Source organism: Cervus elaphus, chromosome 4, assembly GCF_910594005.1.
Source record: "Cervus elaphus chromosome 4, mCerEla1.1, whole genome shotgun sequence".
NCBI classification, from domain to species: Eukaryota; Metazoa; Chordata; class Mammalia; order Artiodactyla; family Cervidae; genus Cervus; species Cervus elaphus.
In genome coordinates, this window is record NC_057818.1 from 25,312,131 (window position 1) to 25,338,995 (window position 26,865).

General features: G+C 42.6%; 1 protein-coding gene and 1 long non-coding RNA gene across 2 annotated transcripts; one reads left to right on the forward strand and one right to left on the reverse strand.

Annotated features, from left to right (window-relative positions):
- The first annotated feature begins 332 nt into the window (after positions 1-332).
- Positions 333-26,048, forward strand: BBS2 (Bardet-Biedl syndrome 2). Its single transcript, XM_043898507.1, has 17 exons — positions 333-651; positions 6,721-6,948; positions 8,413-8,538; positions 8,815-8,877; positions 9,696-9,773; positions 13,699-13,803; positions 13,887-13,973; positions 16,834-16,969; positions 17,209-17,348; positions 18,577-18,721; positions 18,814-18,985; positions 19,662-19,791; positions 21,128-21,259; positions 21,723-21,860; positions 22,701-22,813; positions 24,160-24,308; positions 25,426-26,048. Exons 1-17 carry the CDS (start codon positions 535-537, stop codon positions 25,530-25,532), a joined length of 2,166 nt encoding a protein of 721 aa, XP_043754442.1. The 5' UTR covers positions 333-534; the 3' UTR covers positions 25,533-26,048.
- On the reverse strand, positions 9,354-20,170 carry LOC122691746. The gene is made up of 3 exons (XR_006340497.1): positions 20,082-20,170; positions 10,960-11,035; positions 9,354-9,395 (listed from the first exon to the last, which is right to left on the reverse strand). It is a non-coding gene; the product is annotated as an uncharacterized LOC122691746 (long non-coding RNA).
- Positions 26,049-26,865: the final 817 nt, after the last annotated feature.

Consider the following 26,865-nt stretch of genomic DNA (forward strand, 5'->3'; position numbering starts at 1 on the left):
TCTTCCTTAGAGAATCCCATGGACAGAGGAGCTTGGCGGGCTCGCAAGGAGTCGGACACGCTTGAGCAACTAACACACACATTCAAGGCATATTTATTGAATAAGCCCTTGGAGTGGGGTAGACAGAAGTATGTGTAAGCTGCAACAGTTGGGCAGCTTGGTTGTGGTGCTAGAATGAGAAGCCCCATTGGCGATGGCTCAAACACCGCCACTGTAGACCGGAGTTGAGTTGAATCCAACGCCGGTAAGTTACAGCAGGAAAATAGCAAAACCCCCACCCGCGAGACCCAAGTTCAGCCTTAGCAGCGCTTGAGGCCCGACCGCGCAGCTGCAGAACTCGGTGGGCGGGCCTGCGCAGCCGCAGAAAGAGCTCGCGGCCTCGGGTCCGACTCGAGTCTTCATCAGTTTCCCGCCAGGCCTGATGAAGCCAGACCCGGTCCGGTCTGGTCTCCGCGCCTCTCAACGCCTCGGTGAGGCCGGGTCCGCAGCGCCGGTGTCGGGCCACTAGCCTTCTTCTCCAGAACCGCCGCCAACATGCTGCAGCCCGTGTTCACCCTGAAACTGCGCCACAAAATCAACCCCCGTATGGTGGCCGTAGGGCGCTACGACGGGACTCACCCGTGCCTGGCGGCCGCTACCCAAGCGGGCAAGGTAACCGCTCCCACCCGTTCCCACCCGCACGGGGCCCGGGCCCCTGGGGTCCCCACGACCTCCGCGGGCCGCATCCCCGCAATCCCGCCGCTCCTTCTCAGACCCCGCCCCCAGCCAGGGTTGCCCGGCAACGGGTCAGTAGCCCTGCCAGCTCTCGGTTCTGCGCAGAAATCCTGAATAACAAAGCGGAACGGCCCTACCGAGCAGTTAACGTGTCTTCAGGCTCTTAGACTCGGACGGTGTTGGAGTCTCTTTACAGATAGGGAGCATAGGGAAGAGAAGTCCCCTGCAGGGAAGGCCTTGGTCAGGGTTAGCAGTAATGGAGGACCCCAGATTCAAGCCCAGAGCCTCTGCCCTTCGCTGGGAACCTCCTAGCATCTCAGATTGCCTCTCAGAGCCAAGCAACTGTACGGCAGGGGAAAAAAAATTATAGATACCTCTAACTTAAATGGTTCAAGTTGCTCTTTTGATCTTTATCCGTGTACATTCATGTCTCTTCCTGTAATTTATTCACTAAGTACCTATTAGGGGCTTACTGTGTACCCTGCGCTCTGCAAAGTGTGGGCGTCGCGGAGACGAAAAAGATACGGTCATTCAACATCTCACCAGACTTACTGAACACCTTCTTTGTGCCAGATCTTGGGGATTCAGAGATGAAGCTGGAGTCCGTGTTTTCAGAAAGCTCCTGGCCCAGAAGGACAACAGACAGGGCAAATCAGGGCACTGTGTGCTGATGGAGGAATGCCCAAAAAACGTGGAATACAGTGACGGCGAGCTTAATGCCTGCTAACAGTTACAAAGCCTTATTACATTAATTATCTCAGCGTCCTTGCTAAATTGCCAACTGCTGTAGCAGAGCACAGGTGTGGTAGATCCTGGCTTTGGTACCTACTGACTTCATGACCTTGGGCAAGGTGCTTAATAGTATCTGCCACATAGAGTTGTTAAGAGGATTAAGTAAGTTGCTATGTGTCATGCTCTTGGCGTATAGGCAGTGGTCACTAATTGTTAGCTGTTATTTTCTTTTTATTACTCCCACTTTACTGATTAGAAATAATGGTTTAGAGAGGTTCAAAGCAATGTTTGAGGTTGTTCAACTGGAAAGCAGTAGAAATGAGATTAGAGTGCCTGTTCTCTGACCCAGTGTGGATTTAACAAGTTGACATTTATATAATGATTTATAGTTTTCAAGACACTTCCACCTCCAATATGTTTTCTCATTTGCTCCGCCTTGGGATACATCAATTAAAAAGTAGTGATTCATTTCAATAAAGTTGTTTGATGGAGGAAAGCACTCAGCACAGAGCCAGGCACGTAATAATGTTAGGTGTAATAAGGTGAGGAGGCACTGACAAATACCAGAAGGAAATTCTTATTGGTTTTCCTGTAGGTACACAACAGCTACATAACTGGGCTGAAAAGGTCCCATTGATGTTAGCTCAGCCCTGGGTTTATTGAGGGCTTGATGTGTGCTGGGCACTGTTCTTAACTCTGTAGTTACAAGGGTGAATGTGACAGACAAGTCTTACTGGTTTTATTCCCAGGTGGCGCTAGTGGTAAAGAACCCGCCGGCCAGTGCAGGAGACACAGGAGACATGGGTTTGATTCCTGGGTCAGGAAGCTCCACTGGAGAAGGAAGTGGGAAACCACTCCAGTATTCTTGCCTGGGAAATCCCATGGACAGAGGAGCCTGGCTCCTCGGTTATGGTCCATGGGGCTGCGAAGAGTTGGACACGACTGAGCGATTAACACTTCTGTCCACTCCCTTGGAGGTTACATTTGAGAGAAGGAGCTAGACAGTTAACAGATACACACAGTCTGCAGAGGGGTAATGGCTGTTTTAGACAGAGTGATCAGATAGGTTTCTGATAGGATAACTGTGGATCAGAGGTTTGAAGAAAATGAAACAAGCCCTGCAGATAGGTGGAATTAAGTGTATCAGCAAGTACACACGGGCTTTGAGGTAGAGGGTATACTTGATGTGTTCCGGAAACACAGGAAGGCTTCTGGGACTGGAATGGAATGAGGGAAGCAGTGAGGTGGCCACTAGCTGGATCATATAGGGCCTCATAGGCCACAGCAGAGACCTTGGTTTTTGATAAAATGGGTGATTGGGATTTGGTTTATGTTTCAGATGAAGGATTACTGGCTGGTACTGCAATAGAGATGCAGGGAGGGGGAAGCAGGAGTGGAAGCAGGTTTCTCTGGAAACCCTATCATTAGAATGTGACCTAGAGGGGGAGGCAGGGACACCTTATTCTCGGTCTGTTTCTGAAGACAGGGGAAAAAGGGAGAGATGGAAGTTCCTATGTTCTCTCTAATCAGACACTTTATATTCAGAATTTCAAAAACAGACCTGGGAAGTTCTGACCTGATCTTTAGACTTAAAAAAAAAAAAAGGCACCATTTTATGATCCAAACGACACACAAAAATATAATTTCCTTTAAAAACAAACATTTCCAGTAAGGCTGAAGCCCTCCTTGACTGTGGGGGCCCATGTCTTAGAAACAGGATTTTGTCATTTTCTGTGGGACTCTGTTGTGAAGGTGGGGCTGACTTATTGGGAACTGGTCTCTGCACCTGAGCAAGGATATTTTGAAAAGGAATTTCTTGCAGGATGAACGTTAGTTCATTTGGGGACATGTTTCCTCTCACCATGGAATATATATTGCAGCAGCAACCTCAGCTAGAACAAATGTGTAAACTACAGCCAACTCTTTGGCTTTAAGGCACCGTGTGTGTGTGTGTGTGTGTGTGTGTGTGCGTGCGTGCGTGCGTGCGTGCGCACGCCTGTGTGCTCAGTCGTGTCTGACTCTTTGTGACCCCGTGGACTGTAGCCCATCAGGCTTCTCTGTCCATGGAATTTTCTAGGAAGGAATACTGGAGTGGGTTGGCAGTTCCTCCTCCAGGGAATCTTCCCCACCCAGGGATCGAACTCTAGTCTCTTGGGTCTCCTGTATTGGCAGGCAGATTCTTTATCCCTGAGCCACCAGGGAAGCCCTGGATAAAGGCCCTGGGAGTGACTGAGCCTGTGGGCCAGAGGAGTCTCCTGGGCACTGATTTCTGTATGTAGAAAACAGTGGGAGGAACCAGACTCCTAGGACTCAAACCCCATTCATCCCAATAACAATGAACATGAAGTCCACAGGTTATTTTTCTTGCAGTTCTTTTTCAGCCTATCTAATTACTAGAAGACTTTGTAAGAATTCTTTTGTTCAAGACTGTTACAAAAGGAAGTAAGATAGGGCTGGAGATGAGTGGAGCCTGACACCAGGCTTGTGTCTTGCTCCTGTCACTTACCGGTGGTGAGACCTTGGGGGAGGAAAGGCCTTAACCCCTCTCACCTCTTCTGTATATCCGGAGGACCACATGCAGTACTGTTTATAAAAGCATGCTGTAAAGTATGACACAAATGAGAGCGTGAACACAATATTCAGTAGCTACACACCTTTTCTATCGATTTCTCACCAATCTTTTTTTTTAAATTTATTTTTAACTGGAGGATAATTGCTTTTCAAGGTGGTTTGTTTCTGCTGTACAAAGACGTGGATCAGCCATATGTATACATATATCCCCTCCTTCTCACACCTCCCTTCCATTCCCCTCCTTACCGCCACCCAACCCCTCTAGGTTGTCACAGAGCACTGGGTTCAGCTTGCCGTGTTACGCAGCGTCTTCCCACTAGCTGTCTGTTTTACATATGGCAATGTATATGTTTCCATGCTACTCTCTCAATTCATCCCACCTTCTCCTTCCCCCACTGAGTTCTCTGTGTCTGCGTCTCTCTTCCTGCCCTGCAAATAGGTTCATCAGTTCCATTTTTCTAGTTTCCATATGTACCCGTTAATATATGATATCTGTTTTTCTCTTTCTGACTGACTTCACCCTGTATGACAGACTCTAGGTTCATCCACTCAGTTCAAGTGACTTAAAACTCGTTCCTTTTTTATGGCTGAGTAGTATTCCATTGTGTATATGCACCACCACTTCTTTATCCAGTCATCTGTCAATGGACATCTAAGTCTGATAAGTCTTATAAAAATTATCTTTTGTTGAATAGGTTACCTTGTTTAGATAATAATTTAAAATTAATCCTGCTTGGGTTTAAAACCGAGTGCCCTAATACTGAGTTCCTCTACCGAGTTAATGATTTAACTTCTCTATCCAAAGCTCTCTATTTCTTGTTCCACACCCTCAGGCTTGAGGAGTATCAGAGAAAAAGGGAGACTGTAACCAAGCTGGACCCTCGGGGGCCTCCCTGGGACAGCCCCCCCCCCCCCAACCAGCTGTGTCCTCTACTACTTATTTGTTGAAAAGCTTTAGTCTCCCAGGCCTCCCTTGAGTCTCAGAAGGCTGGCTCAAGTGTTAATGTCTAGGAATGTGAAGGGGTAGAAACAAGCTTTTAAGCTGGGAAACTGGGAACAATTTGGACTATAGAGTTAACCAAACTCCCAACTCCCAGTTCCCTGAAAACTATGAAGGTCTGACACACATTCCTAAGTTGTTTTTATAGGAAGCAGACCCCTACCAGTTGAAAACTGCTGATCATGAGCATATAGACCCCAGACTGGGTTGAAACCAGAAGACAGGTGATGCTTAAAACCTCCTTTGGAAAAAAAAAAAAACCTCCCTTGATGCCAACCAGTCCAAGAATTGTGCGCGAGCAGCTCACATGCCCTGCGGCCCCCTGCTGCCCACACTGCCTTTAAAATTTTTGTCTCCTATCTGGCAACTTGGAGACGGTCTCAGGGTGTTAGTCGGCCTTCTTCCCAGTATTCTGGCCTCTTGAATAAAGCAAAATTTCCTTTCCCACCAACACTCGTCTCTCGGGTATTGGCCTTTTGAGTGGCGAGCAACCAAACCCGCCTTGCCGGGTTACAGATTTACACCAAAGGGTTGAAATGCTCATTTAAAATTAGAAAATTTTCTCAGAGCAGCTAAGCCCATGAACCACAACTGTTGAGCCTGTGCTCTCGAGCCTGGGAGCTGCAACTGCTGAAGCCCTCAAACCCTAGTGCCTGTGCTCCGCGCTGAGAGAAGCCACCACAAGGAGAAGCCTGTGCACTGCAACTAGAGAGTAGCCCCTGTTCACTGCAACTAGAGAAAAATCCTGCTCGTAGCAACAAAGACTCAGCACAGCCAAAAATAAATAAGTAAAATAAAATTAGCAAATTTTAGAACTAGATGGGGGCTTATGGGATCTCTAGTTTCTCATCCTTTTTTTTTTCCATATTGCCTTTTATATTGCTTTTTTTTTCCAGAAAATGAAAATTTCCTTAATGAAATTTCTGTCCTCTATCTCTATGACCTAATGTCTAAGCTCCTCCCCACCCCAAACCCAATTACCCATCTTGGGAGCAACATCATCCCTCTTGAGAATGCTTTTTACATATGAATCTCCTTTTACATATGAAGTGTAAACCTCCTTTTACATATGAAGCCCAGGGAAATTTAAAGATTTGTAAGGACACTCAAGATGATTATATTTGTGATAGTTGAAACTGCTAGATTAATTAACTTGGAGTTAATTAATTCTGTCTACTTGTATAGACTATGAAAGCCTTCAAGAAGCTTGCTTTGTGTGACTCAGTTTAGGATTATAAGACAGATTTACTACCAATCAGTTTTAAGGGTCAGGAAGTGAATTTGTTAGGCATTGGGATGAAAGATAATGAAGTGTTTATTACTGTTTTCTCTGATCTTTGTGTGCTCAATCTCATTGTAACTGATAGCAATTTCCTATAGGTTGACCAGGAAAAGGCTGGTTTGTAAGAGTGCTTGAGTCCTGCCGGTTGGTTGTATGTAAGCTGCCCTGGGAAGTGACAACTAGGTCTTGGCCATTATATCTCGGTCTTTACAAGGCTGAGAGCCACTGGATTCCCACAGTTTGAAGTGATTGAAAGCCAGCCACGCACAGAACTGTGTATGGGTGTTTTTAAGTTTTGTGGATGATTAAATCCCTTCTTGTTAACGTTGGTAATCTGTTAATAACCTGAGCCTTTTAATAAAACTATGCTAATTTTACATTTTTTTGATGTTAAGGGGATGTAATTAACTTTTTGTTTTAGGTTTTTATTCACAACCCTCATGCACGGAGCCAACATCTCGATGCACCTAGGGTCCTCCAGAGCCCCCTGGAGTCTGATGTTTCACTTCTCAACATTAACCAGACAGTCAGCTGCCTGACCGCAGGAGTACTGAACCCTGAACTTGGCTATGATGCTCTTTTAGTGGGGACACAGACCAATCTGTTAGCTTATGATGTCTACAATAATTCAGATTTGTTCTACAGAGAGGCAAGTATACCCATTTATAACCATAAAACTCCCACTTCCCATTAATGTCCACTGGTTTTTTATTTTTTTTAAATGCTTGAAAGAGATCAGACGTTTATTTGGGTTTATTATGTGGCTGTTGTAGTGTAGTTAAAAAAATGCATGTTTTGCCATTTATATCTCATTGACACTTACTTATTCGGTCATGGTTGGTAATCATTTGATGACACTCCAGGTTATCTTTCAGGAGGTATTATCTGTTGATAGCTTCCCTGGTGGCTCAGAGGTAAGGAACCCACCTGCCAATGTAGGAGGTGTGGGTTTGATCCCTGGGTCGGGAAGATCCCCTGGAGAAGGACATGGCAACCCACCCCAGTATTCTTGCCTGGAAATCCCATGGACAGAGGAGCCTGGCAGGCTACAGTCCACGGGGTTGGAAACGACTTAGCAACTGAAAAACAACAGTGTATCTGTTGATACTTTGATCTGTCAAGATTTGTCATTAAAAATTCAGCCAGCAGCCAGAAAGCCAGCAAACAGGTCTCCTGGTGGCTTTGCACTGAAGTTTAGTATAGTAGTTTCCAGGAGAAGCACTTACCATAGCCTGCCATCTACAGGCTGCTGCAACTTTAATACTCAGATAATCCATACTTATTATATAAAAATAGAAGCAAATTAAAAATAATCACCCATAATTTCTTCATTTGGAAATAACACTTAACTCTTGATTGATTTATCCTGACTTTTTACTTAGTATTTGTGAGTGAATTCTTTTTTTTGTTTACAAAATGGGGTCATAATATATACATGTAATCTTTTACTTTTTTTCTATAATGGATTTATTAAGATATAATTCACATACCATACAGTTTGCCTATTTAAAGCATACAGTCCAGTGGTTTTTAGTTTATTCAGAGAGTTGTGTAACCATCACCACAATCAGTTTTAGAACATTTTCATCAAACTGTGCTTATGAACTTTATTCAAGAAGTCTGAGACATTTACTAGTTCAGAATGGTGGATCTATAGGTGCTTGAAGTTTTTAGTACTTACAATTAAAAACGAGCAGTAGTAAGAGAACTAATTAGTCAGTAGTAATAGATTTCCATCTACAGTGGTTAAAATAGATGACAGAAGTTTGGGTGTCTTAAAGGCATTACGTCTGATGCTCTGAGAATTTGGCCTCTAGAACTGGGTGGCCCAGGAGAGCCTGGGGTTTTAGAGTAGGTTATCATAGCAGGTTAGTGCAGGAGACCAAGGGCCTGAGTTTATCCTGAGTCAGTGCTCATCCTTGCATAAGCCACGTTAGCCACAGACACTGTCCCTGACGGACAGTTCTGGCCTGCCTCTCAGGAGACCAGGTGGCTTCTCAGGAATGATGACAAAGGCCTTTGAGTTTCCAGATAAAAAGAAGGATGTATGTTACCTCCAGTGTGCCTTGCAGCATTGTCCTTGAGGGTTTGTCTTTTTTGTTTTCCTTCTTAGGTAGCAGATGGGGCCAATGCAATCGTGCTGGGGACGTTGGGAGACATTACCTCTCCTCTTGCAATTATTGGTGGAAATTGTGCTCTGCAGGGTTTCAATCATGAAGGAAATGATCTCTTTTGGACGGTATGAAGAACGAAATACTCTCTCTAGTACTCTTAAACATTTTTACTTTTTAATGTTCTTTAGGTCTTGTTTGCTTGTTTGTTTTTTTTAACCACTGACAGTAATGAATAATGGAAACAAAATAAAACAGGATTTGTAATTTTATACATTAAAAAAAGGCAATGAGTAATGTGGATTTTAAATTCGTGGTTTATTTCATCCTGTCTTTCATGTAGCTCCTGTGTTTGGATTAAGTGAATAGAAATGGCATAGTAATGACTTGGGTTTTATTTTCAGGTTACTGGTGATAACGTTCATTCCTTGGCCTTGTGTGACTTCGATGGTGATGGGAAGAAAGAGGTATGTGGGGGAGGAGATCCTTCTCTTGTGTGTACTTCTCAGCTGAGTACATACATTTCCCCAGGACAGTGACCATAGTGTTGAGAGAAGTGTTAGCTTCTCAGGGTTGATTTTGCTGTTCTGTTGCCTGAATGATGAACTAATTGGCGTCATTTGTCTTTCTCCTCTCTTTTGAACAGTAATTCACTTGGGTTTGTCAAATACAGAGATCAAGACCCTATTTCAAAGACACCTGATGGGGGAGAGGGCAAAATAGTTGTTGGGATCACAGTCACATTCACAGTCTTATAACTTGATTCCAATGTTTTAAAATCATATTAGTACCTAGTTCTTAGTTTTGGCCAACTTTTTCAGGAATCTGGAAGTTTTAGAGATTGGCTTTTAGCTTTTTAAATTACTCTAACACTTTCTCTAGAAATTAACCTCTTGAGCAGCCAGTGAGGTACTGTGTTGGACATTGACTTACCCTCCGATTGTCTGCAGATACTGGGCTCTGGCTTTTGAAGCAGGGCTTCCACCTGTGGGCAGACAGATGCTGAGTCAGGGAGCATTTTCAGGTGCCTGGTGAAAGAACTTGTTTTGGTAGGAGGTGCCCACGTGGCAGGATCTGTAGTAACCACTGTTTCTTCACTGACCAACTCATGACCTTCTCACTGGAAGGAACCTTTCTGAGCATCCATCACCGAGAAGTTGGAATTCCTGGGTGGCTCTAGCAGCATACAAAGTATCATGCAGTTTTTTTGTTTTATTTATGGAAATTTTGCTGTCTTCACTTACTGAACTAAATATGCCTGATTTTTTTTTTTTTTTCCTTTCAGCTTCTTGTTGGATCTGAGGATTTTGATATCCGGGTTTTCAAAGAAGATGAGATTGTGGCAGAAATAACAGAAACAGAGGTAAGCACCACCTCAGAATTACGATAACCTTGACAGATCAGCATAGTTAAATATAGCATAAAGAGAGAGTGCTGGGACATCTCACTACCCAGTTTTACGGTAAAGACTGTGGGGATTAAACAGCAGTACGTTACAGAAAAAGAAGCCTTTAAATATCCTTTATGGATATTTAAATACCCTTTAAATATATGGAGATATATTTTGACTCAGTGCTCTCTGATGACCCAGAGGAAGGGGAGATGGGAGGGAGGCCCTAGAATTGTACTCCACTGAAAAAAAGAAAAAAGTTATATTTTGAAAACACTGATTGGACAAAAATTATGGAGCACATGGGAGGGAGGCCCTAGAATTGTACTCCACTGAAAAAAAGAAAAAAGTTATATTTTGAAAACACTGATTGGACAAAAATTATGGAGCACAAAAAGGTATTTCTTTTAGTGAGCTATTATATAATAATAATAATAATGGCAACCATTTATTGTGCACCTGATACATGCCAGACACTGTTCTAAGTTATTTACATGAGCTACTCATTTAATCCAACAACAGCCCAATTATGAAGGAATTAGTAGTTCTCGTTTTACAGATGAGGGAACATGTTATGTTTCTTTGTTAAGTTACTCTCAAAAGGTCATGGCTATTAAGTGGCATGGTCAGGTCCTCCTCCTGCTTCTCATCATGTGTATTAAATGGGATTGAATATTGAATGAACTGTATCTGTGAGGGTTTTAGACTTTTTCTCTTCATTCAAATTAAGTACTTCTTAGGCACATTTCTGTTGGTAAACTTAAAAACTAGATGTCAGAGAACTTGACTAGTTTCTTTGTGATTAGAATTACTCAAGTAATTCAAACTGAAATGTTTCTGAAAGAGTTGTCTTTTTTTTTAAACAGTGTCTAAAGATTGCCCTTATCCCTTATGGTTTGGTATTCTTAGGATATTTATTTGCTGCTGGTTTTCCAGGATTGGGCAAGATGGAAACCAAAAAGATAATTAGGATATTCTAAATTAAGGAAGAAGATGGAAATAAAGGAGCATTGGCTTGTGAGCCCTGTAAATGGACAGAAAAGAAAAACAACAGAAAGAACTCTTAGAGATCCAAATGGTGGTATTGTGCAGAATTATATCAACTGGTGTTTGGGAGGTTGTATCAGAAAAGATTGAGGGCAGCAGCCTGAGAACTCACCTTGGGATGAGAACTCATCCTTGCTTCTCTTCGCTTACGAAAGCTGTTTAGGAACATCAGGTTTCTGTTCCCCTGCCTGCAAAAGGGAGACCAAAAAGCAAAATGTGCATATTGATATATAAAGTGTTACCAGTGATTTTGAAGGGTTTATATGGACTTCCCTCGTGGCTCAGATGGTAAAGCGTCTGCCTACAATGCGGGAGACCCAGATTCAATCCCTGGGTCGGGAAGATCCTCTGGAGAAGGAAATGGCAACCCACTCCAGTACTCTTGCCTGGAAAATCCCATGGACGGAGGAGCGTTGTAGGCTACAGTCCATGAAGTCACAAAGAGTTGGACACGACTGAGCAACTTCACTTCACTTCTTCACTTTTACTATAGATTTTTACTTAATCTGACTCTACTTTTTTTTTTTTTTCTGACTCTACTTCTTACGTACTCACACTTTTTATGGTTGTAAGCTGATAGTTGTGGGTAGAGGAAAATGAAGGGGAGAAGTGAGTGCCAAAAGCAGTGCATATCTGAAGATGTGTGTCCATATGGGGATTTTGTGTACCTGTATGTGTTTCACGTCTGCTTTTCTAGAGAGAGCGTCCTTCAGTTCAGTCACTCAGTCGTGTCCCACTCTTTGTGACCCCATGAATCGCAGCATGCCAGGCCTCCCTGTCCATCACCAACTCCCAGAGTTCACTCAAACTCATGTCCATCAAGTCGGTGATGCCATCCAGTCATCTCATCCTCTGTCGTCCCCTTCTCCTCCTGCCCGCAATCCCTCCCAGCATCAGGGTCTTTTCCAATGAGTCAACGCTTCGCATGAGGCGCATGAGGTGGCCAAAGTATTGGAGTTTCAGCTTCAGCATCGTCCTTCCAATGAACACCCAGGACTGGTCTCCTTTAGGATGGACTGGTTGGATCTCCTTGCAGTCCAAGGGACTCTCAAGAGTCTTCTCCAACACCGCAGTTCAAGAGCATCAATTCTTCGGAGCTCAGCTTTCTTCACAGTCCAACTCTCACATCCATACATGACCACTGGAAAAACCATAGCCTTGACTAGACAGACCTTTTTTGGCATGTCTGCTTTTTAATATGCTATCTAGGTTGATCATAACTTTCCTTCCAAGGAGTAAGCGTCTTTTAATTTCATTAGATTGTTGAAGGGGATTGCCAGCTTAAGAATTACTGACCTGTAAGTGCTGGGTTCTGCGTTACCATTTCCCTTTCATTTAAATTCATAGTAAATCTTTTCCCATTTGGGGAATCATTGAGGTTTTGTTGGATTTCTGTTAATTGTCAATACTAGATGTGAGGGGAGTACATTCTGTGAAACACCTTTTTCCTAAATCCTAGAAAAGGACAGGAGAACATGAAATAACAGCGAGGAATTTGACGTGCCTGTTGATCCTCTAGTCCACAAAAGAAGAAACTAGTGACCTTATAAAGGACTAAGGGATCTAAGGCAAATTTAGGAAAATGTGGACTTTATAAGATTGTTCATTTCAGGGCTGTTTTCTTGTCCTCTGGCTTGATTCTGCTCTTAGTTCAAATGTGTTTTTGCACATTGGCAAAATTATGAACAGTTCTGCCAAAGAATGCCTTGAGCTAAATAATTCTGGAGTCCCACATGGCGCTTTGTATTCAGAGTTAAGTGAAGTGGGTGGTTTTATAGAAAAGCTGTAGGTGTAGAAGAAATTACATAACTATTCTCTACTTTATACAGTTTATTTCTTATTATCTCTTACATTAGTCAGAATTAGAAAGTAGATCTGCAGGGTCATAGATATCTTTAAACTTCAGTTTTAACTTTTAAGGATAATTTTGTTTCAGTATCTAAAATTGTAGATTTTGTAAATTGTAATTGTAAATTCTCTTAAGTGTGTTAAATCCTCTTAACAGTCCTGTTAATACTCCAGTATAACATATGCAGTCTGTATATTGTTGCTGCTGCTGCTAAGTCGCTTCAGTCGTGTCCGACTCTGTGCGACCCCATAGACGGCAGCCCACCAGGCTCCCCCGTCCCTGGGATTCTCCAGGCAAGAACACTGGAGTGGGTTGCTATTTCCTTCTCCAATGCATGAAGGTGAAAAGTGAAAGTGAAGTCGCTCAGTCGTGTCCGACTCTTAGCGACCCCATGGACTGCAGCGTACCAGGCTCCTCCGTCCATGGGATTTTCCAGGCAAGAGCACTGGAGTGGGTTGCCATTGCCTTCTCCCTGTATGTTGTTAGATATGTACAAATCCATGGTATTCTGGGGTTTTGCTCTTTAAAGGATTATGTTTTCTTCTAGCAAACAGTAAATTATACCTTGGAAAGATATTTAATTGTGGATTTTATAAGTCCTTTTAAAATTTAGACTGTAGGATATTATAAGTTAAGGAAATTGAAGTAATCATTAAGATATTTTGAGCTAGTATGTATAACATCAATTTTACGTAGTCCAGATCTTGTGTGCATAGTTTATTTCCTTCTTAATTCCTCGATTTTATTATTTAAAACAATAATTTGTTGAAATTTGCTACATATGCTTGATCTAAAACAGTAAACTTTGTGAGTTTAATTCTTATGATCCAAATCTGAAATAGAGGACATGGATCATAGAGAAGAACACATTCCCCGCTAGTGGACTGGAAGTGCATTTAAACCTAATTTTAACACACTTGTAGCAAGGTATGCAGTTTTATAAAGTCATTTTGCACTAAATTGAGCCTTAATGAACTTTATCTTTTTCATTATTTTTTGCAGATCATCACCTCTCTTTGCCCCATGTATGGCAATCGATTTGGTTATGCCCTTTCCAATGGCACCGTTGGAGTTTATGACAAAACAGCCCGATACTGGAGAATTAAAGTTTGTATGATACAGCCTCTGATATTCAGGGATTTTATACTTATTGAGAGATTTCTATACTAATTATTGAAATTCCTTTTCAGTCCAAAAATCACGCCATGAGTATTCATGCTTTTGACCTTAATTCTGATGGAGTGTGTGAACTGATAACTGGTTGGGCCAATGGGAAGGTAAGTTTAAAGAGTAGTGTTCAAGTATAATTTAAAGTCATAACTATCTGAGATATATGGGCTGCCTGACTCCAAACAGTGACAGGAGAATATGCACTTGTGCTTTCAAATGTAACTCCTTAACCTCCCTGGATTTTTTCTCCCTGCTAGGATTACCAACACTGCAGAGTGAGCAAGTGTCCTTTCAGTTTAATAAGCCCTATTTGGGGGGAAGAGCTCCAGGAAGGTCTGAGTCCCTTCCTTGAAGGGATGGGGATCAATTTAATCAAGTTGATCACAGGCATAGGCAAGTAAAAAAAAAAAAAGGATTTTTAGTAAGCTAGTAGTGAACTGTGTATGTAGCTCTTTTCTAGTAAATCTTCAAGTTTGACTAAAATCTTAGAATTAGTGGGAAGAGTTATCATTGTTTTCCAAGCTATAACTTCAAACTAGGATTTTTTTTTTTTTTTTTTTGCTTCTTTCCTTTTTTAACTTCAAACCAGAAGTTTGTACAGTCTCTTGGCAAGTCAGGATTGTCTTGTTAGAAACTGCCAAAGGAGCTGCCAGATCTCCATGGATACCATTTGCCCTAGCTCTTTCATCTGTCAGCACTGATTGCCTGAAGGAGATCAGCTAGTTCTAGCTTTTCTTCTTTGATTTTTTCCCTTCACTTTTGGCCAATGTCTTGTAACCTTCCTTTGGTGTTGTGTGAAAAACAGATTAAAAAAAACTGTTATGTTGGTTCCTACTTCTCCACTTGGTTTTGTTTTTGCTATGGGTGTTGAAAATTACAAAGGATGACTGTGTAGTTGCTTATTAAAAAACTTGAAAATCCATAAAAGGGGACCCTATTCTGGGGGAATATGAATTATTATGATTGATCCAAGAATTAGAAAACTACTTGACTTAAGAAGTTATCAAAAGTAACCTTCAGATCTGACTCTGAACCTTGAAGTCTGTCTAGTTAAATGCTTTCAAAATTTTACAAAATTGCTATTACATAATCATAATTTGTGTGTTTTAATTTATATGAAAGGTAAGCAAACTATACAGTTCATTATATAAGTGGAACAATTGGTATCTGCACTCAACAGAAACAACATTAAAAGGAATATAGATCCACCGGATGAACATAGGTGCAAAATTACTTAATTTAAAAGCAACTAGCCAACTAACTTTTTCTTTAGTAGGTCATTTGTTGAGTTGGAGGGTCATCTTTTGCATGGCAAAACTTTCATGTTGGATAAAGCAAAAGAATAGAAAAGCCACAGAAATACAGATTTGTACCCCTGTTTCTTAGTTAGCAAGTTAACCCTCTTATTTGCTAAATATTGCAGAAACGCAGTGCTGAAGGTCATGGAGAAGTTAGAATGAAGCAAGTTCAGTTCAGTCTGAGTTCGAGGCTTCTGTTAATGTGTGAGGAACTCTGGTCAGTACAGGCCATTCATTGCTTTACCAGCTTTAGCATCCATAATTTTCAGGCTGACCTGATGTTGTTATTAAGAGTATGGTATTCTCCAGCCAAGGGGTAGGAGCTGGTAGTAAGCTGTGACCTAAATTAGTGTGTTTTTCACTGCAAAATTTTGCCCAGAAGGCTGTTTATGAAAAGACATAAATAGTGGTCACTGAGATGCTTGCTTTGTTACATTTTCTGTAGCTAGCCTTTTATCAATAGTGCATGTGTTCTTGCTTAGAACAAAAGCTCATTTTAGGTGGTTATCCTTCCCTGTTGTTTTGTGAGGCATTCGTTTCTGAAGGGTCAGTGATTTATTTATCTGCCTCCTTTGGGAAGAGGAGATGTGGATGATTGTAGGGCTCTCTGCAGCATCTCAGTAGTTCTTGTGGCAAAGGGACCTTAAACAGGGCTGTTCCAGAAGGGTGGATGGTGGAAGACTGGGCTTGCTTGGCGTTTTTCAAACTTGAGATATAACTGGGGACTTCCCTGGTGGAACAGTGATTAAGACTCCACACTCCCAATGCCGGGGGCCCATGTTTGATCCCTGGTCAGGGAACTAGATCCCATGCTGCAGCTAAGAGTTTGATGTCACAACTAAGACAGTGCAGCCAGATAAATAAAAACTTTAGGTGTAATATATTTTATATATTTACATATAATACAGGTGAAATTTGTTTGTAGAGCTAATATGTCTTGTATACTTCTATGTGCCAGTCCCTGTTCTACCTGCCTAACACATTAACCCTTTTAGACCTTGTTACAACCCTGACTTGTAGATACAGTTATTTTCCTCCTGTTCTTACTGTTGATCTCCAGATGAGGAAGCCAAGTCGAGAATGTTTAAGAGGTTTGCCCAAGATCCCACTGGTAGTGAGTGGCAAAGCTGGAATTCGAACCTGGGCAGTTTGGACTTTCACACTGTGTTATATATTTTCTAAAAGTACTGTCTCTCAGCCAGCCCACTTTTCCAAATGAAATACTAGGCCAGTATGTAAAACAGCTTTTAAGAAAAAGCAGAGCTGAGTGAGGTCCCTTGGCCCCCTGATTATAGGTAAGTATTGAGAAGCCACAGGTGGGGCCCCTTGGAGTACTCATTAAAAAAAATTTTTTTTTTTTTTACATTTGGCTGCATTGGGCCTTAGTTGCAGCTTGAGGAATCCTTCGCTGCTGTGTGCAGGCTCTCTAGTTGTGGCAAGAGGGCTTAGTTGCCCAGTGGCACATAGGATCTTAGTTACCCCACCAGGGATCAAACTCTTATCCCCTGCATTGGAACGTGGATTCCTAACCACTGGACCACCAGGGAAGTCCCCTCCTTGGAGCCCTCTTAAAAACTTCTAGACTAGAGCTGATTGAACTTTAAAAATTCTGTGTCATTTTTAAGAACCTGTAGCAGAAGCTATTTTCAAGTTCTTGTTCTATTTTTAGGTCGACGCTCGAAATGACCGGACCGGGGAGGTCATCTTTAAGGACAGCTTTTCTTCTGCGATTGCTGGTGTGGTGGAGGGAGATTACCGGATGGATGGCTGCCAACAGTTAATCTGCTGCTCGGTGGATGGAGAAAGTAAATCGGGATAGGAGAGATCCTTGATAAGTCAGATTTCTCAGTCTGATTGGGTCAGAATCCCGGGAGATCCACCATTAAGTGTTTGTGCTGATACCCTTTCGTCCTAATAAATTCACCTGAGTTGGGGAAATGAGAACTTAGGTTTTAAGACTAGGTCATTGATGACTTAAAAGTAAGACCTGGCTGTGCCTGGGCCCTCCCTCAGTCCTGTGGGTTTTTTTTTCCCCTCCTGTCAGTCCGGGGCTACCTGCCGGGCACGGCTGAGATGAGAGGCAACCTCATGGACACCAGCCTAGAGCAGGACCTGATCCGAGAGCTGAGTCAGAAAAAACAGAACCTGTTGCTGGAGCTCCGCAACTATGAGGACAACGCCAAGGTCGGACCGGATGGGATGGGCACGCGGGAGGCTGAGAGGCTGAGAGTGACCAGGAGGATAGGTGGTTGGGAAAGGAGGAGGGTCTCCACATCTGGCGAGGCGGGGGCTCCCCCTCCCCGCTTATGGGCGGGCAGATGGCCTGGCCTTTTTGCCAGTGTCAGAATGAAGAGGGCACGTGTCCTTTAACCCAGAAATCCCACTGCCCGGGAGCTCAGCCAGAGAGAGAGATTTGCACGAGTGTTAAAATACAGCAGCACTGTTTGTAGCAGGGAACAGGTGGAAGCAGCAGTAACTTTTGATCAGTCCTGGGAGGGTGGGCTGGGGAATATTAAGCAGCTCAAAAGAATGAAGTATATACACGTGGACTAATGTGGAAGGATGTCAGGTATTATTGAGTGAAGGGAAGCAAGAATAGTGTGTTTAGAGTATCTTGTCTTTTTCAACCACAAATAACATAAACATGGACAACTGCAGAGACTCTGGGTGTGGTATTGTGTGTGTGTGTGTATATTTGTGTACATGTACTTATCCAAGTAGCTGGAGGGTGAGCTGGGGAGTAGGATTTTAATTTGTCCCATCATGTATAATTGTTTGAATTTGCTAAACTAATTGAATTTCTTTAGTCATTTAAAACAAAACAATACAGAAAAGTGTAAAAGGTGGGTGGCTTCCCTGGTGGCTCAGTGGTAAGGACTCCACCTGCCTATGCAGGAGACATGGGTTTGAGCCCTCGTCTGGGAAGATCCCAGGGCCTCGGGGCACTTAAGCCTGTGCGCCACAACTACTGAGTCTGCCGTAGAGCCCGGGAGCTGCAAGGACTGAACCCGGCGCCATAGAGCCTGTGCTCTGCGACAAGAGAAGCCACTGCAGTGAGAAACCTGTGCACTGCAACTAGAGAGTAGCTCCCTCTCGCCGCAACTAGAGAAAAAAGCCCACACAGCAACGAAGACCCAGCATAGCCAGTAAATAAATAATTTTTTTAGAATGTAAAAGGCGTGCTGGGGGACAGTGGTCCCTAACCACAGGAAGAGATGAGAGTATTTTCCTTTGGGAAAAGGCCGGGTTAGAGCGAAAGCACTGAGGTGAGTTCTCTGACGTTTAAAGACTCAGATGAATGTAAGATGACAGGGGACCTGTCTTCTGAAGCCAGATAGCTGTATTATTTAAAACTGACACGAGTTCACTGTTCCGGGACTGAGTTGGAAGTGAGGGGGCTTGTGTTTTGCAGGCAGAGCTGAGCAGTCCACTGAACGAGGCTGATGGGCATCGGGGCGTGATCCCGGCCAACACCAAGCTCCACACCGCCCTCTCCGTCAACCTGGGGGGCGAGACACAGGCCGCCCATGCCGAGTTGTGCATCTCCACCTCTAATGGTAAGGCATTACTGACACACGGCTGCTGGTCGTTGGCACCTGTGTCGTCTGGGGGCGGCTCTTGGGACTGCTGTCTCCTCTCTTCCCTGCAGACACCATCATCCGAGCGGTGTTGATTTTTGCGGAGGGCATTTTTGCAGGTGAAAGCCACGTGGTGCACCCCAGTGTTCACCACCTTTCCAGCTCCGTCCGCATCCCCATCACACCTCCCAAAGACGTCCCCATGGACCTGCACTTGAAAACCTTCGTGGGTTACAGGAGCAGGTGACCCTTCGCCATCGCGGTTCATGTCCAGGCAGCACTGAGAGGAGAGGAGAATGTGTAGATTTCCCCTTTTGCCATGGATTTTCTGGGGCCAGAGAAGCCACTTAATGGCTCTTTCCACCCAGGCAAGGTTTCCCATGACTTCTTATTTCTCTAATTTGAAATCTTTCCAAAAAATAAATAAAAAGTATGTAAGTTTGAAATGGTTATTTCTGGTTTTAGTCAGATGATTTCATATTCACAGCAATCCCAAAAGTACACTTAATGGATAATTTAGTTTTGGCCACCAAGACTACAGGGGTTTAGGTTCCATTATATGACAGTCATATGCAACCTCAGCCAGTGAAGAAAAGCACTAGATTTGTGGAAGATAGAAACATTTTCACATTCCTTTTTTGGGTGTTGTAAACCCTGGGTGCGTGCATATGTATACACAGACTCATGTCTCTAAATCCTAAACCCCATTACTGTGGGACTTGAACCCTCAATTTTTTTTTCTTTTTTTTTGAGGTGAGGGTGGGGGGAGGAGAGTAGACAGAGTTTCTTTAGTGAAACCCTTAAGTAACAGCTTGATGATTCAGTAGTGACCTTATGTTTATGGGGGGGGGGGGGCGCTTTCCCTTTGAAATAACATTCAACACAAACAGTTCTCTTCTATTCCGTTGGTTGGCCATAGTACCCAGTTTCACGTGTTTGAGCTGACAAGACGGCTACCCCGATTCTCCATGTACGCGCTCACCAGCCCGGACCCTGCCAGTGAGCCTGTCAGTCACGTCAACTTGATCATCGCAGAACGGGCCCAGAGGGTGAGTGTCTGGCTTTTCTCTTTGCAACCCTTTTGCACTTTAGAATCTTTGACATTATTTCACAGAAAAGGGGAAATTACATAAGTGTGTTATTTGGTAGCAGTAAATATGACATGAAGGAGTTAGCTTGGAGTTGGATAGTTTATAACAAGTACCAAAAATTTTGCTAAAATAACTTCTTCCATTTTTTTTTTAACTTCTTCCGTTTTGAAAAAATTATTCAAAAATTTTTATCTTGGCTAATCAATTCAGAAATATTTATTTTGAATCATTAATTCAAAGTTACTTACCTAAGCAATCCTTAGTCACAGGTGAATTCCTCTCAGTTTGTAATTCCTCTTTTTGTTAGTCTTAGTGGGATTGTCCAGATCTAGTGTTTTAAGAGGAGCCTGCATCAGAATGGAAAGAGAGTGGCCCTTGGAAATGGGAATATTGTGGGGGTTCAAGTGCTACCTTAACTAAGTAAATTCTTAGGGGTCTTGCGGCATTCCCCTTATTGAGGATAGTATTATCTCACAGGGGGCCCCTGAGGATCACATCATTGGCATAATAGCACTTTGTAAAGTTTAAAGGACTAGTAATACCTGTGGGTTTTAACCTTGGCTGGACTTTAGAATTCTCAGTGAGGCTTTTTAATCATGGAAATTCTCAGGCCCCTTTCTGGCCTTTGAAACTTGAAACTCTACAGGTGGCCCCTTCCAAAAGGCCTCACAAGTGGATCTTATGTGGAACTTGTATCATAAACCACTGTAAAGTATTACTATTATTTATATTAAGATATATTCTTTACTTACAGTGTGGATGTTATCTCTGTGTCTGTGCATGCAACCTTTATTTAAATGTATTAAAGGATGGAGTAGAATGATTTTAAGCAGGCTAGAGCCACAGAAGAGCTATCTTGTAAACAGAATTAGCATAGTACTTGAATCGTATCTACATTGCATATAAGGTTACGTCTAAGTAGGGGACTTCCCTGGTGATCCAGTGGTTAAGACTATGCTTCACTACAGGGGCTCAGGTTCAATCCATGGTTGAGGAACTAAGATCCCGAATGCCACACAGTGCAGCCAAAAAGCAAAAACAAATAAATAAAAATGTTAAAAAACATATGTCCATATGTCTGAGTAGAAAATGCATGCTATGGAACTAGATATAATTGTGCATGTTACTTAGAACATGTATCAGGTGGGAAAAAGGAGTGTGAATAGTGTTTTCTTGGTGGGGGAAGAGTTGTAATTTTTTTTTTTTTAACCAAGTAGAAAAACTAGAAAGAAGGGTAGCTCTTAATGACTGTACTTTAAAAATGGAGATTCATTTCACACTCTTCATCTTTAAGGTTGTTATGTGGCTCAGCCAGAACTTTCTGTTACCAGAGGGCACTAACATTCAGAATGCGCCATTTCAAGTGTGTTTCACATCCCTACGGAACGGCGGCCAGCTGTATATAAAGATAAAACTTAGTGGAGAGGTAATTTTTACTGTCATGGTCACAGATTTCTCACGTAAACATTTAACACTCAGTGTAAAGTGAGGCGGGTGACACCAATCTCAAGGTCGTAAAACCACATCTCAACCTAGACTGTGTTATCACCTCTGACACAGGCGTGTAACGTAGATCAGCAGTTTTTCTACCTCCCTCTCCCACTTCCCTTCACCTGTTTGTCAGCTAGTTAGGGATGGTTTAGGAATACAGAGAACACAATGTTTTCATTGTTTGAATGATTTTGTTGTTCCATTTATAAGGCAAAAGGATTCTTTTTTTTTTTTTTTGGCCTGTTGCTAGAAATAATGTTATTTCCTTGAGGGCTGGACCTTATTTTTATTTATCATTGCATATAAATTTATGTTCAATAAATGTGTTGAATATGGGGAAGTTCAGGTACTGTTCCAGCTATCCGAGGATGCTAACTTGTCTTTTTTCCTGTGGATAGATCACTATAAATACTGATGATATCGATTTGGCTGGTGACATCATCCAGTCGATGGCATCGTTTTTTGCTATTGAAGACCTTCAGGTCGAAGCCGATTTCCCTGTCTACTTTGAAGAATTACGAAAAGTGCTAGTTAAGGTGAGGGCACCTGGTGGATGAATTTGTGAGAACACGGTGTTGTAATAATGTTTGCAATATTTCTGTTAAATTAATGAAACTACAAATGTATGTATATTACATGACAGTCATGTCTTAACTTTGGAAAATTCTTAAACTAAAAATTGAGCTAGTATTAGAGAATTCATGAGTTAAAGGATTGCTTTTGTAAAAGTGAGTGGTTAGCTTGAGCACCTGCTTTCTGTGCTTGGTTTGGAAGGATACTTGAAAAATATATATATTAACATTTTCCTTTGCTAGCCTTTCATCTTACCTGTTATATCTACCTTGCATTCTGGCTTAGTGCTTTCCCAGGCGGCTCAGTGGTAAAGAATCTGCCTGTCAATACAGGAGATACGAATTTGATCCCTGGGTCAGGGAGATCCCCTGGAGAAGGAAATGGCAACCCACTCCAGTATTCTTGCCTGAAAAACCTCATGGACAGAAGAGCCTGGCGGGCTGCAGTCCATTGGGTCACAAAGAGTCAGATGTGACTTATTGACTAAACAACAACAAAGAACCCAAAATCAAAAGTAAGGCTTGTGATGGGTCCCCACTTATAACATCCCCACCCTAAACCTCTAAAATGTTAGTATTTGTGTCTCTTGGGCTCACAATGCTAAGATGTGGAAGAGCTTGACACAGAATGTCATTTTGAGTATTTCACTGAGGAGGAGATGAAATGAGAGAATAGTTAAGATAGAACAAGTGAATGGCAGAAAAAACAGGGCCTCGGTATAGAGAAGACAGCTCCTTCTCAACTTATTTAGTTTCCAGGAAGCTGGTGAGGCCTTTTTAACTCCTGGTGTTCATGGTTTCCAGGTGGACGAATACCACTCTGTGCATCAGAAGCTCAGTGCTGACATGGCAGATAACTCTAATCTGATCCGCAGTTTGCTGGTCCAAGCTGAAGATGCCCGTCTGATGAGGGACATGTGAGTATGTACCATGGCCACGACAGGTGCTTTATCTCTAGGGCTCCCCCTTTTTTTCTCTCTCTGGCTTTTTCTTTTAAAGCAGAGATGTTGCTGGCTTTAGGCATTTGACTGTGCTTCCCTGGTGGCTTCCAGTTAGGCTTCCCTGGTGGCTCAGACGGTAAAGAATCTGCCTGCAAGGCAGGAGACCCAGATTCAGTTCCTGGGTCGGGAAGATCCCCTGGAGAAGGGTAAGGCTACCCCCTCCAATATTCTTGCCTGGATAACTCCTGGATATCTTCCTGCCAGAGGAAACTGGCAGGCTGCAGTCCATGGGGTCGCAAAGAGTCAGACATGACTGAGCGACAAAAAAAAAAAAAACTGGACGGAAGTAACCAACAACCTCTAAATTCCTTTTTTCTTGATTTATATTTCATTTAGAAACTGTCAGATGTACACGGTTTTTATTTTTTAAAGCCAAGTTAGTTGATATGTAACTTATACATGTAGAAAATTTACCCTTTTAGGTTTACACTTCAATAAATTTGGGGAAATTTATACAATTGTGTTGCTACTACCTCAATCAAGTACTTCTCCTAACCTCTAGTCCATGGCAGCCAATGATCGAGTTTCTCTTCCAATTGTTTTACCTTTCCCAAACTGTCACATAAATGGAATCAGACAATATAAATGGACTCCATATAAGTGGAATCAGCCTTTTGAGTCTGACTTCTTTCAGGTACCATAATGCCGTTGAGATTCATTCACATCGTTGTAAGTTACCAGTAGTCCATTCCATTTTATTGCTGAATATTCTATTGTATTGATATCCATACTTGGTCAATATCCCACCAATTAATTGAGATTTGGGTTGTTTCCAGACTTTGGTGATTGAGAGTAAAGCTGCTATAAATATTTGCATACAGGTTTTTTCCAGACATGTTTCCAGTCTTCTGGGTGCAATGTGTCATAATGTGATTGCTGGGTTGTACAGTAAGTGTATATTTAGCTTGATAAGAAACTGTCAGTATTAATCTAAAGCTTGGAATATAGCCTGTCACCTTGCTCACTTGTCCCCACCCCTTATATCATGGGCATGATAATTCTTGGTTCCTAAATTCAAACAAACCATGGACTAATAACCAAGGAAGGCCACTTGTCTTCCATTTATTGGGAAGAAACAGAATAGTTCATAGAATATTCTCAATGTTTTCAAAGCAGACTTTAGAAGTTACCCTGTTTTAATGACAGTACAGCTAAAAATCTCGTTTGATCATTTATTAAATGTGTCTAGGAAGTTTGCAAGTCTTCATGTAAGCCTGCCATACTGAGGTCCAGTGATGTTAACCTTCTGTTGATGTACACAGGAAAACAATGAAGAATCGCTATATGGAACTCTATGACCTTAATAAAGACTTGCTCAATGGATATAAAATTCGCTGTAACAATCACACAGAACTGTTGGGAAGCCTCAAAGCGGTAAATCAAGCCATTCAAAGAGCAGGTCGTCTGCGTGGTAAGTCCCTTTTTGTAGCACTGCATTTTGTCTTTAATTTTGGGGCGAGAAGCATTAAAGATGGTGGTAGCTTCAAGAATTCCTATCAGGGCTTGTATCTATAAAGATACCTTTCACATTCAAGTTGGTACCATTCACTTGAGTTTAGCCAGCCTACTGTTTGGCTTTTAGTTAGTCTGCCAACTTCAGAGGGGAAAGACTTTCAGTTCCTTTTTTTTTGTTTATTTTAAAGACTTGTTTATTTTTGGCTATGTGTAGGGTCTTCGTTGCTGTGCTTGGGCCTTCTTCAGTTGTGGCGAGCAGGAGCCGGCAGTGGTCCTAGGGGCAAGGACTCCAGTAGTCGCAGCTCACGGGCTCTAGAGCACAGGCTCAGGAGTTGTGGTGCGCGGGCTTAGTTGTCCAAGGCATGTGAGATCTTCCCGAGCCTGCTGCATCGTCTAGATAAACTGAGTGACATATTCCCAAGAGGAAAGCCTTAAATACTCAAATACTCATATTGGAATCTGCTGTTTTGGGTCAGTGCTTTGACCTCCTTTTAGAAATAATCTTTGCTAAGTGGATATGAGCTTGGATCCTTTTCTGTAAAACTGACTCTGAAGTTTCTAGGTGTACAATGGTCTCTAAGCTTGGTGTGTGATTAAAGTTGCTCATGAGAATATCTTTTTTAGGGAGTGGTGAGATAAGATAAATTTGTACTATCTAGGACTTCCCTGGTGGTCCAGTGGTTGAGCATCCGCCTGCCGGTGTGGGGTACGTGGGTTCCATCCCTGGTCAGGGAAGACTGAACAGGCCGTGGAGCAACCAAGCCCGGGCACCGCCACTCCTGAGCCCGAGCGCCCCAGAGCCAGGGCCCTGCAGCAGCAGGAGCCACTGCGACGAGAAACCCACGCCCTGCAGCTGGAGAGCCGCCCCACTCCTCACAGCTCGGAAAGCCCGAGTGCAGCAACAAGGCCCAGTGTAGCCCAAAATAAACAAAAAAGATTTTTTTTTAAATTTGTATTATCTCTTAACTCTCCCCTACCCTAGTTTTATGTTGTTTCTAAAGATGGCTTCTGATTTATAATTTCACTTTAGTCATTTTTTGGCTCATGTGGATCTGATGTTTCTTCCCTGACAGTTGGCAAACCAAAGAACCAGGTGATCACTGCTTGTCGGGACGCGATTCGAAGCAACAACATCAACATGCTGTTCCGAATCATGCGGGTGGGGACAGCTTCTTCATAGGAGGGGAGAGACAGGGAACCAGGTTCCTAGAAAAGGTTTCCTTAAACTTCGAGGCTGGTTTGCTTTGGATCACATCCTGGTGAACCCAGGGTGCTGAGAGCAAAAACAACCTTGGTGAGTTGTACCAATGAAAAGACAAAGCACTGCATCTTAGAAGCGTATTCTATTTTTTTTAAATCAGTTGTAGTGTTGCTGAGTAATACTGGTTTGTATGGAGGGAAATGAACACTTTTGAAACATTAGGGCTTCAAAGTTCAGTTTTTCTGTATGTATGTAAAGTCAGTGTATAGATATATCTTTTCTTGAAATTGTAATTGAATTTGTAATTAAAAATTATCATCTCCTTTTCCATTAAAACGTAAAGTGTTGCACTTTGTGTTGACTGTAAAAATCACCACATCAGGACTGCATAGAACCATTATTGTGTGGAGATAAACAAAAATTGGATATTCATTTTGTGCACCTTTTTGTAAAACCTCCCATCAATTTATTGAATATATTTATTTTTCAATTATTTATGTGGCTGCATAGGGTCTTATTTGTGGCACATGGGGTCTTTGCTGCGGCACGTGGGCTCTCTAGCTGTGCCTGGGCTCAGTTGTGGCGCACAGGCTTATGAGTTGCCTCATGGCAAGTGGGATCCTTAATCCCCCAACCAGGGATCAGACCCATGTCCCCTGAACTGGAAGGCGGATTCTTAACCACTGGACCACCAGGGAAGTCCCAAATATGGATTTATTAAGAACTTATTTACAATAGGAATGTTGGGTCCAAAGATGGATCAAATTCTCTGTATAACAAAACAAAAAAGTTTGGAATTTTCAGAGCTGAATGTGGAGAAGTGAGTGAATTCTAAGGCAGTCATGGAGGTTTGGCTCAGAATTATCTATTCCAGTTTTCTTCGAGTATGACTTCCTTTTCCTGTGAAGAGCAGGAAGCTAAAACAGATTTCTCCAGTTCGTTTTCAGCTGATGATCGAGGTTTGATTCAGCTTCCATTTCAGATGCAGTCACATGACACTTGAAATTTGAACTGAGATAAATGGGATGCTGGGCATGCATTTGACCAGTGTGGGTTACAGCAGAGGTTCTCTGTCTCTGAGGCTTGCCCATTGAGCAGAAATAGATTCTGGATAGTAGAAGAGCTGGCATGATGTGGGCCTCTGAAGCTAGAGTGGCAGCTTCCTGGTTTTGCACAGGGTTTCTTGAATGGAGCACAGTTAAGCTGTTCAGAACCGGTAGCAGTAGCTGATTTAGCAGCTCAGAGTTAGGAACGTAATACAGGGTGCCTCCTGGTTTCATAAGCACCTACCTTCCTGATTTTAGGAGCAGCT